Source organism: Kogia breviceps, chromosome 5 (assembly GCF_026419965.1).
Source record: "Kogia breviceps isolate mKogBre1 chromosome 5, mKogBre1 haplotype 1, whole genome shotgun sequence".
NCBI lineage: Eukaryota > Metazoa > Chordata > Mammalia > Artiodactyla > Physeteridae > Kogia > Kogia breviceps.
Genome location: NC_081314.1, coordinates 53,802,299 through 53,818,424, shown reverse-complemented (window position 1 = coordinate 53,818,424; position 16,126 = coordinate 53,802,299). Strand labels below are relative to the sequence as shown.

Here is a 16,126-nt window from a genome sequence, read left to right as displayed (position 1 = left end):
TCTTTACTGCCAATGTGTTTTTATGGGGTGTGGGTGAAGGGCTGCAGTAGAGAAGGTGAGAATGCCAAGAGAAAAAGGAACGGTAAGCCAAGAGATGCGACTGGGGTCCCTGGGAGCAGACTCCTCTGGGTGACAGTTTTGCAAAGGGCCAGACAGCTTAGAAGCATGCTGAGTGCTCTGACACTATCCCGGAAGGTAACTTAAATAGACTGTTGAAATTTTAAAAGTATTGACACATTTAATGCAATTGCCAGAGGTATTTAATGAATTGTATCTCACAATAAAATAAGGCAAAGTTTAAAACTCAAATTTGCTTTGGATTTGTATCAGCTACCATCTGTTAGTTCCAGGATCCTGGGTTGCATCATTCTTATATTTTAAACACTACCAGCAATAAAAACAAAGTAAGGGGGAAATAAAGACAGGTGTGGGAAGTTAGGATTTCACACGGGCTTGACAAACTCTTGTTTTCTTCTGAAATCCTAGAAAACAGAAAACCACAGGAAGATGGCTTATTGAGAAAGACTCCCTTCAACTTGTCCATGAGTCAAACAGGGAACAAGAGTTCCTCAGATGGAGAAACTCAACACCAGACTTCATTTGTCAACAAATGCATCAGGGGGTCAAAATTCAGGTCCCCCAAAGCTGAAAACAGAAAAGAGAGCAGGGCTTCCCTGGTGGCGCAGTGGTTGAGAGTCCGCCTGCCGATGCAGGGGACACGGGTTCGTGCCCCGGTCCGGGAAGATCCCACATGCCGCGGAGCGGCTGGGCCCGTGAGCCATGGCTGCTGAGCCTGCGCGTCCGGAGCCTGTGCTCCGCAACGGGAGAGGCCACAACAGTGAGAGGCTCGCGTACCGCAAAAAACAAAACAAACAAACAGAAAAGAGAGCAATGACCTTAAAACAACTGATTTTCGACCCAGCGACGAGACACCAAAAACTAATATGATGATGAGTCTGTTCTAAACATTTATTTTGTTAAATGCTTTAAATAATTTGCTCATTTTACTTTTTTGTTTTGGCCGTGCCACATGGCTTGTGGGACTCCAACCAGGGATTGAACCCGGGTCCCCAGCAGTGGAAGCGTGGAGTCCTAACCGCTGGACCACTAGGGAAGTCCCCTCACTTTCCTTTTAAATTATCAAAAGTAATATGTTGCAGAAAGGTTTAGAGAAAAATACCCTATTTCCTTTCATTCTAACACAAATGGTCATTTATTCAAGATTTTTTTCAGCCTTTTATTCATATACATGCATTTATGGTTAACCAACCAGTCAGACACTGAGTATCTGCTATGTGCCAGTCACTCTTATTAGAAGTACAGCCATGAAAAAGAGAACATTTACGTACATAAAGAACCAAAAGCAGATATAAGTTCAGTGCGATAAGTCATATGAAGACAAAGCAGGCTGAGGAGACAGAATGGTGGGCTGGGGGTGCTATCTTAGATGTGGTTGGAAGGAAGGAGTCTCTGATTTGGTGGCATTTGAGCTGAGATCTGAAAGTCAGCCACGTAGAATGAATGAAGCCAGCTACACAGGTATTTGGGGGGGAGTAGTTTTCCAGGCAAAGGGATGTATAAATGAAAAGGCCCAAGATGGGAGTGAGCCTGGAGTGCTTGAGAGCAAGCCAGGAGGTTAGGCAGGCTGAAGCAAGATGAGAGATGGAGAGAGGATGAAAGTAGTAGACCAGTCAGAGAGGTAGCTGGGGCCAAAAGGACGTACTTTGTACAGTTATAAGCGCTTATAAAGCCCACTTGATCTTACACGGAGCTGTGATTCTACTGAGACATATTATACTGCTCAGTTCTCATATTGTTACATGATGCTCATATGCCTAATTTTGACAATGGCATAATATTCCATTACATGCCTATGCCATAATTGCTTAAGTTCCTTTTCTGCCCTTTAGTGAATATCTTTGGCTTTCCCTCTCCCCTATTTTCTGCTTTACTGTTTCAGCTAATTAGCACAAATTCCCAGAACAGAGATTACAAAATACAAGGCTTATGAAAATATTGCTAAATCTCTCTCCAAATTTGTGTCATATACAATGCCATCACTATATTATTAGATTAAATGTATTTTTAAAACACTTCAAACTTTTTATGCAAACATATACAAAAGAAGAGAGAACAGTATGAGTCCCCATAGGACCACCTCCCTCTAACAATTACCAGTCCATGGCCAATCTTGTTTCATTTATACTTACTCTCATGTCCGTCAGGTTATTTGCACCAAATACCAAAAATATCATTTTACCTGTAAGCACATTGAATGCATTTTTGGAAGTAAAAATTAAGAAGTCTACCGTTAAAAGAGGGCAATCAGAAAGTTGTTGATATTTGTTCTAAAGTATGATTTGGAGCTTCAGGAACATGGTTAATGGATACCCATAACCATGATTCAATTAACCGTGCAAGACCAGTCAGCTGATTATCCCAGCTGGGCAACACCATGCGTGGCTTCCCCATGTCCATTTCTCCCCAAATCCAGTGGCCCCTGGAGTCATGTGAATTCTGTCCTCCAAACAGCTCTGGGACCTCATTCCTTCTCTCCGCTGCTGTCCTGGCTTTCGTCGTCTCTTGCCTGGACCACTGCCACAGCTTTCTCCCTGGTTTCTCTGCTCCCGGTCTTTGTGGCCAGCCTGTCCTCCACACTGCTACCGGGTGCTCCTTCTTTTTTTTTTTTTTTTTTTTTTTTTTTGCGGTACGCGGGCCTCTCACTGTTGTGGCCTCTCCCGTTGTGGAGCACAGGCTCCGGACGTACAGGCTCAGCAGCCATGGCTCACGGGCTTAGTTGCTCCACGGCATGTGGGATCTTCCCGGACCAGGGCACGAACCCGTGTCTCCTGCATCGGCAGGCGGATTCTCAACCACTGCGCCACCAGGGAAGCCCCCGGGTGCTCTTTCTAAACCACAGATACTGTGGTGTCTCTCACCGGTTTAAAAATCCTTCACTGAGTCTTTCTTGCCTTGAAGAGAAAGTCTATACTCTCAAGCATGGTCTTCAAGGTGTTTGTGATCAGTTGACTAGCTCTTCACAACCTCTGCCTTCCCCCCAATCTTACGTTCATCCTCTACTCCTGACATTCTGACTGACTGTTTTCCGAACTGGCCACATCCCCCCGAAGTGGGTCCCTGTGCCTAGAAAGACCTTCCCTTGTGGCATCCTCCCTCTGCACCCCTCCCCCATTTATCCCTCCCTCATGTCCACCCACCTGGCTGACTTTCACTCACCCTTTAATGTGCAATTTATCTACCACGTTCACCTGGAAGCTTCCCAAGACGCACCCACTGGACTTTGGACCCTCTGTAATGCGACCGTGGCTTTCTCGTCTGTCTGCTCCATTAGACAGGTAGCTCCCTGGCAATGGGAACTTGTTACCTTGGTTCCCTGTACAGCATCACCCATGTTACAAACGTGTAAAAATGTTTTATGGAAGCATTGGGATTCTTGGTTGTAAACAACAGAAACAAGCCCCTACAGATTTAGCTTGGAAAAGAACCTAATGAGAAGATACTGCTTAGCTCACAGAATCACCTGGAGAAGCAAGAGCTCGGTTCAGCAGTAAAGCAGCCAGAAAAGGCCCCGAGTCACTCCATGGAGCTGCTTATGTGTGGTCACTTTGCACCCTCCACGGAGAGCCAGCCCTCCTGCCTCAGCCAACCTGTAGCAGCTCTGACTCCTCTGTTTTATATATTGAGGTGTGACATAAGATATTTTTTGAAGGAAGGGTTTTATAGATTTTTTAAAAAAGAAATATATGGTCTGTAAGGAGATGTCCATGGGCCTCATAAATTGGTACTCATATTTATACTTAGGTGGTTTGATAAAGATTTGTCATCTTGATTTATTTTGGTAATTGAGGAACTGTAAAACTAATATTCATTCATTCGTTCAGTTATTTGCTCATTCAACAAATGTTTACAAAGTACCTCTGATGTAAAAGGCATTGCAGAGTCCCATCTTCCTGGGAAGACTCAGTAACTTTAAATCACTATGCTCCTGAGAAATGAACCAGGCAGGAATTATAATTTCCATTTTATAGATGAGCAAACCAAGGCTCAGAGAAGTTAAGGGACTTGCTTACCTGATGGACCCACGAGTTGAACCAGGTTTTCCAGTTGTGCTGCCTTGGACTTGCCAATCTTATAAATATTACAGAGTGCCCAAGTAGGCTGTGGTCTGAGAAGAGATTTCTGAATCTGTCAACTGGTTGGTTGGTGGACCGCACCCCACCAGCCTGCAAATCTTGTAGCTGCTCAGCCTTGAGACCAAAGAAAAAGCCTGGAGACAACAACAGAGACATCAAAGTTCATTGGTTAAGGGGCATCTTACACAAAGGTCTTGGAGCAGCACTCCTTCCATGGATGGCCGACAGCAGACAGGACACGGCAACAACCTCCACTACTTGGTGGAGAAGGAGGCTACCATTTATAGGGGAACTGATGTCAGGTGGGCTCATCAGTTACCACAGAAACCAGCAGCAGGGGCAGGGGGCAAGCACGCAGGCAGTTACTGATTAAGCCCTATAATTAAGAGGATTGGATAGTCATGTGAGTGAAGCAGGGCCTGGTGGAACAGGGGATGGACAGAGAGCGAGAGAACAGCCATCTTGAATGGCCTGACCATATGTAGGTCATTGGTGGTGACCTCTGAGAAACTATTTATTTGGCTAGGCGAGTGTGGCAACCAGAATGTAGAGGGTTAATTGGTAACTGTGGTGAAGAAGTGGGGTCAGCAAGTACAAACCATTCTTTCCAAACATTTGACAGTAAAGGAAATGATTGACAGAACAGTGGCTTGAGGAGAAAACAAAGAAAAAGAAGGTTTGGTGAGGCTGGAACTTGAGCATGATTGTAGATTGAGCCTATGGAGATAGAAAGCTAAAAAACAAAAGAGAGAGCAATAAGATACAATGCAGAGAAAATTTTTTTAAGAACAAAAATTTTAAAAAGCACCTGCACATAATGGGCTTTGGAGTCGATTGCTCTGGGTTCAAATTCTGACTCTGCTGCTTACTACTTAACAGTCTCTCTGAGTCTCAGTTTCCAAATTTATGAAATAGTGTAATTGTGACTCTTTGCATTAAGTCTACACAAAATGCCCTGTACTCACATCCTCCATCCACAACTCTCCTCACCCAAAATTAGGGCTGCCAGAAAAAATACACACAGTATTTGGGACATACTTTTACTAAACAATGATTCCTTGTTTACCTGAAGTTTAAGTTTAATCGGACGTGCTATTTTTATTTTTCCTAAATCTGGCACCCTACCCAAAACAAAACACCTGTATCCGATGTACCATAATAAAAATTGAAGGCCAAAATGAAGAGGTAAACGGTAGGTGGATGATGCTGCCTCCTACTGGTAGAATGTGGCAACACCAACCGTCCCTGCAAAGATGTATAGCCTGTAGACGGTTTCCTTAAAAATAGCAAGCCACCAAGAAAACAAAACAAAACAAAGCAACAAAACAAAACAAAAATAGCAAGACACACTGTGGAGGAGAGGGGGAGTTTTTATTATCCTGCTAATATTTTAGTCTAAATTTACTACTACTGTAATGCCATTATCTTTTCATTTCCACTGGTACTAATACATTTCTTTTTTGCTATGTGGTTGTATATGTTTTGTCAGGGGTAGTAGAGTATTACTGCACATTCAGAACTTATGCTTTCCTGTTGGATTCCAGTATACTCTTTGCATGTGTTTTAAACTGTACATTTTCACTTACAAAACCTCTTTAAAGTCACTGTCAATACATGCCTATTCATTTTTCCTTACAAAAGTATGATGAGTTTCACATGTGTCTTAAATGTTGACACATGCAGTAGGTAAAGCCCTGGTACATAGTAGGCACTCAATAAAATTATAGCTTTTTATTTTTATTTATTTAACTTTAAAAAATTGTAGTGTGGTATTATTACAGTGGAACTTGGTAAGGGTGCCACATAACAAGTCCCTTATAACGAGGACACATGAGGCCTTCTGCGTGTATTCTCTGGCAGGAGTTGAGAAAATACAAAAGCTCTCCCAGGGACCACTCTCTCCGGATGTGTCCATCGAAGGGTCTAGGAAATGAGCAGCGAGTGTTTCACTCGCTCCCTTTATCCATCTGAGGCTCCTCAGTGGTGACTGCGGTGCTTCCCCTTCCTCACCTGTCTGGTTAGGAGGCCAGTACCTGGGCAAACCCCCAGCATTGCATTCAGCAAAGATGTTTGTGCATCCTTCCAGCGGCGCTGTCTTAAACGCTGTGCTAACAAGTTTACCTCTTTGTCCAGGAGCAAAGCTCCATCTACATGCAAGCCCAGGTCAGGCCACGAAAGAAAAGCCACTGAGTTCGTCAGGCTCCTTTGTAGGAAACGGGTCACTGGAGCGGCCGGTGTTGACCACCGACCGCAGGAACAGAGGTCACGTTTTGTCCCCTTCTGAGGTGGGGTTTCACAAGGGACCAGTTCAGAGTTGTTGTCTGTCTTGTCACTTGTCTTATGGTGATCATTATGCCTCTTTAATACACTCTGCCATTCACAGCAAATTTTTCTTTATTTTTATAATGCAGCTAAGACTATCACTTCAGAAATGGAATTAAGATCCAGGATGGAGGAAAATGAGCCGTTCCTGCTGTCGACAGGTGTCTAGATTTGAACAACTGTAGACTAACAACAGCGGATGTGAGGGAGCCAGGTCTGTATGGAGTTGACCTTGCCCAGAGGCACAGAGGGCCTTTGGGCTGGGATGAGCAGGGAAAGTGCTTGGTCCTCCCTCGGTAACCCGAGGTCTGCAGGGTGGCCCAGACAACTCAGGAAGCGCAGATGCCACGCTATTTAAAAACAACAACAACAACAAATTAATTGATTCTTCCTCAAGCTTCAAAGATTTGAGCCGAGTTTAAGAGGGAGGTTTGTTTGTTTTTCCTGAGCAATTTTACTTCTCCACTGATTACCTCCAGCTCCCTGAAACACATCTGTTCCTGCATAGGATGTAAGCCCATCCATAAAACTGAGCCCTGCTGGGAATTTAAAGGGGCATCTCGCTGTTATCTGTGGAATGAAAACTATCACTACCAGCAATTACTGCTCACACCATTTTACACAAAAGTGCAACTACTGTTTGTGACACTCTAGCAGGAGTTTGGTTGCGAAGAATCATCTTCCCAACAGCACTGTCACCACCTTTTTAAAAAACTCTCTTTTTTCAGATACCTTAAATCAAGTCTTGAATCAAATTGGGTGTGTCTACCAACAGAGGTATCAAAAGAACTGCGTTTTGAGTGAGGGGTCCTTGAGCATTTTAATTAAAATCCATGCCATTATATTTGAGACAGATCTCTTATGAGGGAGCTCTAACCATGCCTGTGATTCTCAAATGCCTATGTACATGTCAGAATCTCTTGCAGAACTTGTGGAAATGCAGGCACTTGAGTCCAACCCAAACCCACCGAATTGAAATATTTGAGGGTGGGCCCCAGGAATCCTATTTTTCCCCTTCTTAATGTGTTCAATAGGCTCTCATACTTTATAAAGTTAGGATCATGGTGAACAAGATGAAGTTGCTAAAGTGCTTTGAATGCTAGTAGAAAGAAAACATATTTTTGCCCCCTAAGCATGTTTTTAGAATTTCTTCAGAATTGTGGAAGGTCAGGAATTGCTATGCCTGTAACTCTAGAAGCTCACCATGCTGCATCTGACTGCTGCCACTATTTTAACATTCAAGACAGATGTTTAAAAGCAAGCAAGCAGGGCTTCCCTGGTGGCGCAGTGGTTGGGAATCCACCTGCAAATGCAGGGAACACGGGTTCGGGCCCTGGGCCAGGAGGATCCCACATGCCGCAGAGCGGCTGGGCCTGTGTGCCACAACTGCTGAGCCTGCGCTCTAGAGCCCGTGCTCTGCAACGAGAGAGGCCACCGCAATGAGAGGCCCGCACACCGCAGCGAAGACTAGCCCTGGCTCTCCACAACTAGAGTAAGCCTGCGCACAGCAACGAAGACCCAGTGCAGCCAAAGATAAATAAATAAAATAAATGAAAAGGAAAACATTTAAAAAAAAAAAAAAAAAAAGCAAGCAAGCAAAGACACTTTCGCCCCTTGACATTGGCATTTTCCACTCTCCAGTCTTGTTGCTGCAGGAGATAAAAATGACCTTTGAGAATCTTGTTCACAGAGAGTAGCTTCAATTTTCGTGAGCAAAGGAGGAGACTCAGAGAAGGTTCTGGTCAGGGTTTGTGCCAGTCTAAACCTGCACATGTTGGCCCATGTAGGTATAACAGGAACTTTATAAGGTGGTGACACCCAGGTGATCAAGATAACAAAGAAAATGGAACGGGCACCCTCATTCTCAGCAGTCCTGCCACCGGAGTATTCCCCAGACCTTCAGCCTGAGGGTCCAATAGGACGACAGGGTGACGGGTGTCAGGGGGTTTTGTGAAATAAAAGGACCAGTATACACATTACAGTGACAGTGGTAGTAAGAGTCCTAGCAGTAGAATTACAATTTCCACTACAATAAAGGAGTTCTTATGAAATCTTATGGAAACACCACTGCATTTTCAGAGTGCAGTTATTTGGCAGAAATAGAAAATGTCCCAAGAAATAGGTAAAGTAAATGTCACAATGTCTCCAGCTGTGCGGCTGAGAGATCCCTGCTTTGTGGAAAGTCAGCAAGTCCACCCTCCTTCTATCTTCTTACAGAGCAACAGGCAGTGGATCCTATTTACTACAAATCACAAATTACACATGCAAATCTGTTTTTTCTTGTGTTCACTTCTAGTTGCTTTGCTGCCTTCTCTCCCAGACTTGGAAAAACTGGATATTTCCTGGAATGATTTCATATCATAAGCAGAACCCTCCATTTACTCGTGCAGCAAATGCATCTTGTCAGCAAGTTAAAAATCTTGAGGCTGGGTAGTTGCAGACTTACTGCTGATGATGTTCGAGCACTGGGTATGATGAATGCTTCCCTTAAGAGATGGCTCCTTTGGAAGGATCTTTGCAACCCAAACCCTCAGGGGTGAATTATCTGGGTCACCACCCCCTCAGGTGCCCATGGACCAGGATGAGAGCGCTGCCTGTACATGATGTGATGCTGTGTTGAGCACGTGTATACCTTCTAAGGAGCTGTGTAACCTGCACCTAGCATTGTGCTAAGCCCTGGGATAGAGAAGGGAACAGGCTGACCAAGCATCTGTTCTCATGGAGTTTAAGTGGAGATAGTAAGTGTAAAATTTGCTTACTTTGGGTCTGTTACCTCATCTGTAAATTAAAGAAGTTGGGATAGATAATAATTAAGTTGCTTTCCAACTCCAAAATAGTACTTCTCTCTTCTATTTTCCCATTCCCATTTTTTTAAAAAATGATCAAAACAAGATTTTTCAATTAAAAGCAATGATTTAAATAGGACTAGAACCTCAATTAAGTTAGTTTATAGTATATCAAACATTGGTTAACATAGAACATAAGATAAAATTTGTCATGCTACTAACCCAGCTGCTTTACTGGGTTATGAATGCTGGGTTATCTGGAATGCTTGCTGGTTTTAGATGCAATTAATACGTTTTCTGTCTTCTTCTTGTCTGAAGTTTCTTATTTCGATCATGTACTTTGATCGTTTACATCTCTGCAAAGATTTCTGTAAAAGCAACAAAATTTATGCCAATGTCTTCTCTCTAATCCTTCCCTAGAAAATGGGGGCCAGCTGGTTCACCCTTCCTATAGCTAAGGAAAAACGTTATACATCTCAGAGCTGGCCAGATCCTTTCAAATCCTAGTCCCACTTCTAATTCTCTTTGTGACCATGGACAAAATACTTAAACTTTCTGAGCCTCAGTTTTATTATCTCTGAAAAGGGGTGATATCCACCTCAAAAAAATTATTGTGAGCATTAAATAATTTCTGTAAAGTACCTACTAGGTGCTTGACACATAGTAGGCACTGAATAATCGATAATTCTTTCTTCCCCTATTCCCTCATCCAAAATTACCTTTCTGTGGTTTTTCATAATCAATTTAGCCCCACTGGTTAGCAGCTGGTTATCGTGTACCAGGGTCTCAAATTTAACATACTCTTACTCAGGCATGAAAAGAAGTATAGATTATTTTCTATGACTAATCTAATCTTTTTCATGATCTACCATCCTTAAGAAACCAGGAAGTGGAATTTCTGCCCTGGGACCCACTCTAAACTCATCTGGTCCAGGAGAGAGTCTGCACCCTTGTCACTAATGTTTTGTATCCTTTCCCCTCTCCCGGAGATTTTGTCCTCTCTGGAAGGACTTCTGCATCCTCTCCACCAGGAGGGGCTATCTTATCATCCTTACTCTGCTTAGCCTTAATGGCAGATGGAGTATAAGGAGAATAAATGGTTTACTGATAAGAAAACATAAATCAGGAGGCATTTCAACATTATTACACCTGTTACAATTGCTTAGTGCAGGATTGCAAATGCCTAGGCCCTCCAGTACCATATGCACTGCAGACAATCTTGTATTCTTTCTCCCTGGTCCTGGGGGATGCCTCAGGGCAATACATATCCATGCCCCTGGCAATGGCATACAAAATGACACCTGTTTATCCCTGGCTTATGATATTACAATTCCTGGAGAATTTGCATTTTAACCTGGGACTCCTGGACTCCAAAAACCTTAAACCATGGAATAAATAACCAGTGGCAGAACTTTCTGCCCAGTAGTGGATGGTGGAAGAGAGGCTTCTGGACACAGTGGACCTTCCAACACTCTTAACTGGTGCTAAAATTGACTCCAGACATTGAGAAAGCACATTTGTTATGTGTGTGGCTCACACACAGAACCATTCTGTTCTGCCCCCAAAACAGTGAAAATTATTCCTAAGGGCTGATCTCCCCACACTTCCCCTGTTCTCTCCCAGCTTCCACTCTGTAGCCCTCAGATGTTTCCTGTATGAAATGGTATCAGAAATGTCGTTTCACCCCCCTCACTGCATCCTCCTCCACCCCAAGGTTGCATCACTGTTATGAGCTACTAGTGCCTGATGCTCTCTTACTGGTTCCTCCCTGCAGTGGTTGGATCAGTTGTATGTGATATTCTTGATGTCAAAGTGAGCTTTTCCTCTGTGGTGGCCAGTGCCCTGCTTTGCTTCTACCTCTGGCCAATCTTCCTCTGGCCAAAATATAAACAATGGTTATGCTGGGGAATAATATTATGGGTGATTTAAATCTTCTTCATTTTTTTTTTCAAATGAGGAACATTCTATTAAAGGGCTTCTTCATGTTTTATTTTCTAAGTCTTTTACACTTCTACCTCTGGCCGAGCTTCTCAGCAATGCTCATCCCCGGAGAAGGTGGATGAGAGAAAGTAGATGGACTGGTAGAAATATTTACCACCATAAAAACAATTCGGTAAAACCACCCCTACTAACAGGTGTTTGGGTGTTTTTTTTGTTTTTTTTTTTTTTTACACAATGTTTGCTTATAAGCATGGCTTCAGAACTCTGGAGGGACTAGACTTGCTATGCCTGCACACATAGAAGCTCACCGTGCTGGGAGTGGACAAGAACTGGGTCCTTTTCTCCTCCCTGTTCCCTGGCATCTAACCAGTAGCTGGCCCGGCTTCAATACTCTGAAAACAATGGCTGTATTGATTTTGAAATGAATTCCCTGCTTTGCAGATTAGCGATCAACCTGATCTTTGGGCCATTTTGTAACAGGATAAGCACTTAAAGCGTTGCCTGAGCTTGAGTTGAATTTGTCCTGGAACAGTAAAGTGGGAGGAAACTTGCCTCTGATCCTCCAGACATTCCGAGAAGGGAGCAAGATACAAATGCTTGAGCTTGTGGACTATGCCCTCACGTCAGAAGATGGGGCGTGTGTGGGTAAGTGGAATTTGGAAGAGTCCTTCCCAGGAAAAAAATGTGAAGGCACCCATGATTGGATAGCTTGGAAATCAACGTTGGCTATGTTTTCTCTCACCCTGAATTGAAAGAGTGGTTCACTATATCCCGGGTCACATGAAGATGTACCTCCCTCCTGCCTGCCCCAACTTTCACACCCTGCATCTTTACTGAGTTGTCCTTTGGATTTCCTTCCTTCCAGGTCAGTTGCTACTTAGGCTGCAAAACCTTGAAGTACTTGATCTTTCTATTAACAGAAACATCGGTGGCAGTCTCAACAGTATTATTGCTCAGGGATTAAAAAGTAGCTTAAATCTGAAAGTCTTGAAGTTACATTCATGTGGATTATCACAAAAGAGTGTCAAACTACTGGGTGAGTTAGCAATGGCTAAAGTTTCTATATAACTTTATATTATACGGAATTTTTAAGCTGTTAGGAAATACAACAAAATATAAACAGTGCTTATGTTGGGGAATAAGATTATGGGTGATTTAAATCTTCTTCATGTTTTATTGATTTTCTAAGTCTTTTACAGTGAGCATGTACTTTCATCATTACAAAAATAATCTTTAAAAACAGCTGACTCTGAAAAGGCCAGGATATTTTAGGTCTGAGAGGAGACACTGTGCAAAATAAGTGTGCTACTACAGCAGTCCATTTTTCTCTTACTTTTGAAAATGCCAGCATTATTTTATGCTTAGTAGTAGGAAGGAATTGGTACTGATAAAAAGAACAGCTTCAGTGACATCTGTAGTTAAAATTTACTCTGCTATAGAGTATCCACATTAAAGAATAGGAAATGAAATGTGTTTTTGTCCCTTCAACTTCTAGAGCCTGTAAAATCCTTCTCCCTGGCAGTTTGAATAAGTCTAGAATGCTATGACAGCACCAATGCTCAAGGATAGTAGGGGAAGATTCATTAGTTGAAAGATTTTGATCAAAACCATTGACGATCAATGCAGATCACAGGGAGTGTGTATTTGAAGCCATTGTCAGGTCCGAAGGGGTAGATGGTACAAAGTGGACAGTTATCCCACTGTCTGGGCTTTTGTCAACATAGTGTACATACTGTCTCAGTCTCCCTTCTCCACACCTGCCCCTCTCCTGCTCCACTCCTGCCGACTGCCTTGTAATATGTCAGAATGGGGTTCTGACCTTCTTTGTGGATGCTGCTTTTAGATACTTGTGTGAGCTGAGGACACTAGACCTTTCCTGCAACAAGGAGATGAGTGGAGGGTTTGAAGACTCCCCGGGGCTGGCCACGCTCGAGCATCTGGAGGGGCTGGATCTTCACCAGTGCTCGCTGATGGGCGACCACATGGTGTGGCTGAGTAGGTACTGCAGAGCCGAGGGAGGACTCTTGGAGCCTTGCCACGTGTTTGCAAACCTGGCAAATTTGAGATGTGCTGTTTATGAAGTTACCGGAAGGATCACATCATAAAAGTGTTGTGAATGTCCCGATACAGTATTTGGCAAATAATAAGTGCCCAGTAATTGTTAGTGAATCTAAACTCCTCCTATACACATCCGTAAAGGATAGATGTGGCACTCGAGGGAGAAAACTTTTGAATTTATGGGGCTGTTTAGAAATGGATCTGGTACTGTTACAAAGTGTATTACAAATAGGGATGTAGAAGGAAAGCCCAAACGAAGGGTGTTGAGTCTTTCTCACTAACCAAGTGAAGCCTAGGCACTTGGATGCAAATGAAGTTACAGAAAGTCAGTGGGACGGTGCATAACGGGTGTACATTACAACTTTAGGTCACTACGCTTACTTTCCTAACCACAGACATAGTCCTGTAACCTGTAATGTGTAAGTGCAGTTTCCCCTAACAAACAGCAAGCATACTCTTGAGATTAAGGGTTTTATTCCACCTGCAGCCACAATAAACCTTCAGAATGCATCCAGACTCTGACCATGGCTTACCATCTAGACCTCTACTACCCTGGCCCAGCCCACTGTCACCTCATGCCTAGATTATTACAAGAGTCCAGATGGTTTTCCTGCTCCTCTGTCACTCTGACTGCATTCTCTATTTCTTCCCCCCATTGACCACACCAGCCATGCTATGCTCTCCCTCCGTACTACGGGCTCCTCCTGTGTAGGGATGGATTTTTTTTTTTTCAGTATCTCTCTGTTGTTCATGCACTGAGTCTGGCACATAGTTGGCAGCCAGTAAATGCCTGTTGGGAATGTGATTGATTGAATGAATCAATCAATCAAGAATGAGAAAAAGAAATTGTTGTTGTTGTTTTTAGTACAATTGGGGGAGAAAAAGAGTAAAATAGGTCTTTAGGTCTAATATTGATGTTTAGCCCTGCTAAGTTATTTCTTAGACTCTTATACCTCAATTGGGGAAGATGAGAAGAGTTCATGAAGAGTTTCATGAAGATTTTAAAGTAGTAAACAATCCCTTTTTGGGCTCCAGGTGGAGACTGTGAAGTGTCACCATCCCCTTTTCTTATGAATGTCGTACCTGTGGAGACACTCCTGAATTACCAATCCACCAGATTCCAAATAATGAATTTCCCCTGCTACAACTGAGTAACACGAACGTCCTGTCTCATCTTATTGCTCAGAGGAAGATTAAAGTGCTAGAGGATCTGAATTGTTAACGTTAGTACAACAGAGGAATTAGCCTCTGTTATCCAGATCTGCAGCCACTAACACGGGTAAATGGCCCCAGAAAGGTAATGGTTATTTAATAAGTGTAGTGCATTGCATTGTTCTCCCACTTAATTTTGAAAAGATGGAATTGAAAATACATCCTGTTTATACCTTATGATGTTAAAGAATTGAACATTCTTTTATGTGATGATTCTCGATAGCTCCAAAGGAATGGAATTACAGGTCATTTAGCCAACAACGTTTGATTGATCATCTAATTGTTCAAGGCACTGTTCTGTGGGCTGAGGGAAATTCACAGGCAGGAGCTTCAGTCTGGTGGGGGCAGGAATAAACCAAATACGTGGTGAAGTACAAGGTGCTGGGGGCATTAGAAGAGGGAGACACCACAGCAAGTACCTGCCCTTTTTTCCTTCCCTTCCCCTTCCTTTCTCCTGTCCTTCCCTCCTTCCACTAACATTTGTGCCTCTGATTTCCAGGCTCTGAGGCACACTCTGGGCACGAAACAGCCCCTACACACAGAGCTCACCTTTGGAGAGGGCAGGCAGAAGACAAGCACATACACAAACAAATCACATAACGGGGGTGCTGGGAGGAAAAGAAAATAGGGAGATGTAATAGTGACCAAAGGGTTACTGTGGCTTTGGTGGCCCTGGAAGATTCTGAGGAGGTGAGCCAGCCCCACAGAGATCCCAGGATACTGCATTTCCCACATTGGAAAGAACTAGGGCAAAGGTCTGGAAGCAGAAAAAGCAGCAGAAAGATAGCGAAGCAGGGGTAACTCCTGGCACAGCAAGGGCCTTCAGGACCCCACTCCAGTGCTGTTAGCCACAGATATCTGTTCTGATTTCTTGATTTCATTGCCTTTCTAGTACTTCTGACTTATATTCTGAGAAAAGAATGATCGTATCAAACATTAATTGAGCAGTTAGTGTGTGCCAGGCACTGTACCAGGCATTTTACATATACCAAGTCGTTTTATCTTCCCATTGCCTCTGTGAAGTAGTATTGTTATTCTTATTGAGAAAACTGAGGTTCAGAGAAGTTAAGTAACTTGTCCGAAACCACACAGTTCTTTAGTAGCAAATCCAGGATTAGAACCACCAGTTCTGTCTCCAAAGTCTTTGCTCTTAACTTCTAGCCTTGAGAGAGGCTTGGAGAAGAGCCCAAGCTGCATACTGGGAAGAATGGCTGGTGTGTATGTGGTGTGTAATTGTGTGTAAGGCAGGGTAGGGGTCAGAGAGGGAAGAGCTGTGCTTGCTGATCAAGAAGACTGTGGGACCCAAACACCCAGAAGACCCTTTGCGAGATGCTGCCTAAAACATGTCACTGTTGATGTTTTAATAGCCCAGGTAATCCCTTTTCTCTCGCGTTTTCAAGAATTGGATTTATCTGCCAACAGAAAGATGGGCAGCTCTTCTGAAAACCTACTCAGCAGGCTCTGATTTTTACCAGCATTGACGTCATTGTTAATCAACAACTGTGCTTTGGAAAGTGAGACTTTTACTGCCCTGGGTAAGAGCATTCCCCAAATCCCTGCAGGTACCGGTACCATAACATCTGAGAGGGGAGTCCTCTCTTTGCCTACAAATGAATTTCATTCCAAGGCTCAGCTGTAGACAAAGTAAAGTAT

At 43.4% G+C, this 16,126-nt stretch overlaps 1 protein-coding gene across 1 annotated transcript; it reads left to right on the top strand.

Moving 5' to 3' along the window:
- The first annotated feature begins 542 nt into the window (after window positions 1–542).
- LRRC31 (leucine rich repeat containing 31) lies at window positions 543–14,245 on the top strand. Its single transcript, XM_059065083.1, is given in 10 exon segments — window positions 543–634; window positions 881–954; window positions 6,566–6,622; window positions 6,625–6,690; window positions 8,773–8,834; window positions 8,837–8,945; window positions 11,684–11,848; window positions 12,069–12,236; window positions 13,031–13,198; window positions 14,205–14,245. Coding segments are annotated over 10 exon segments (1,002 nt in total).
- The last annotated feature ends 1,881 nt before the right edge of the window (window positions 14,246–16,126 follow it).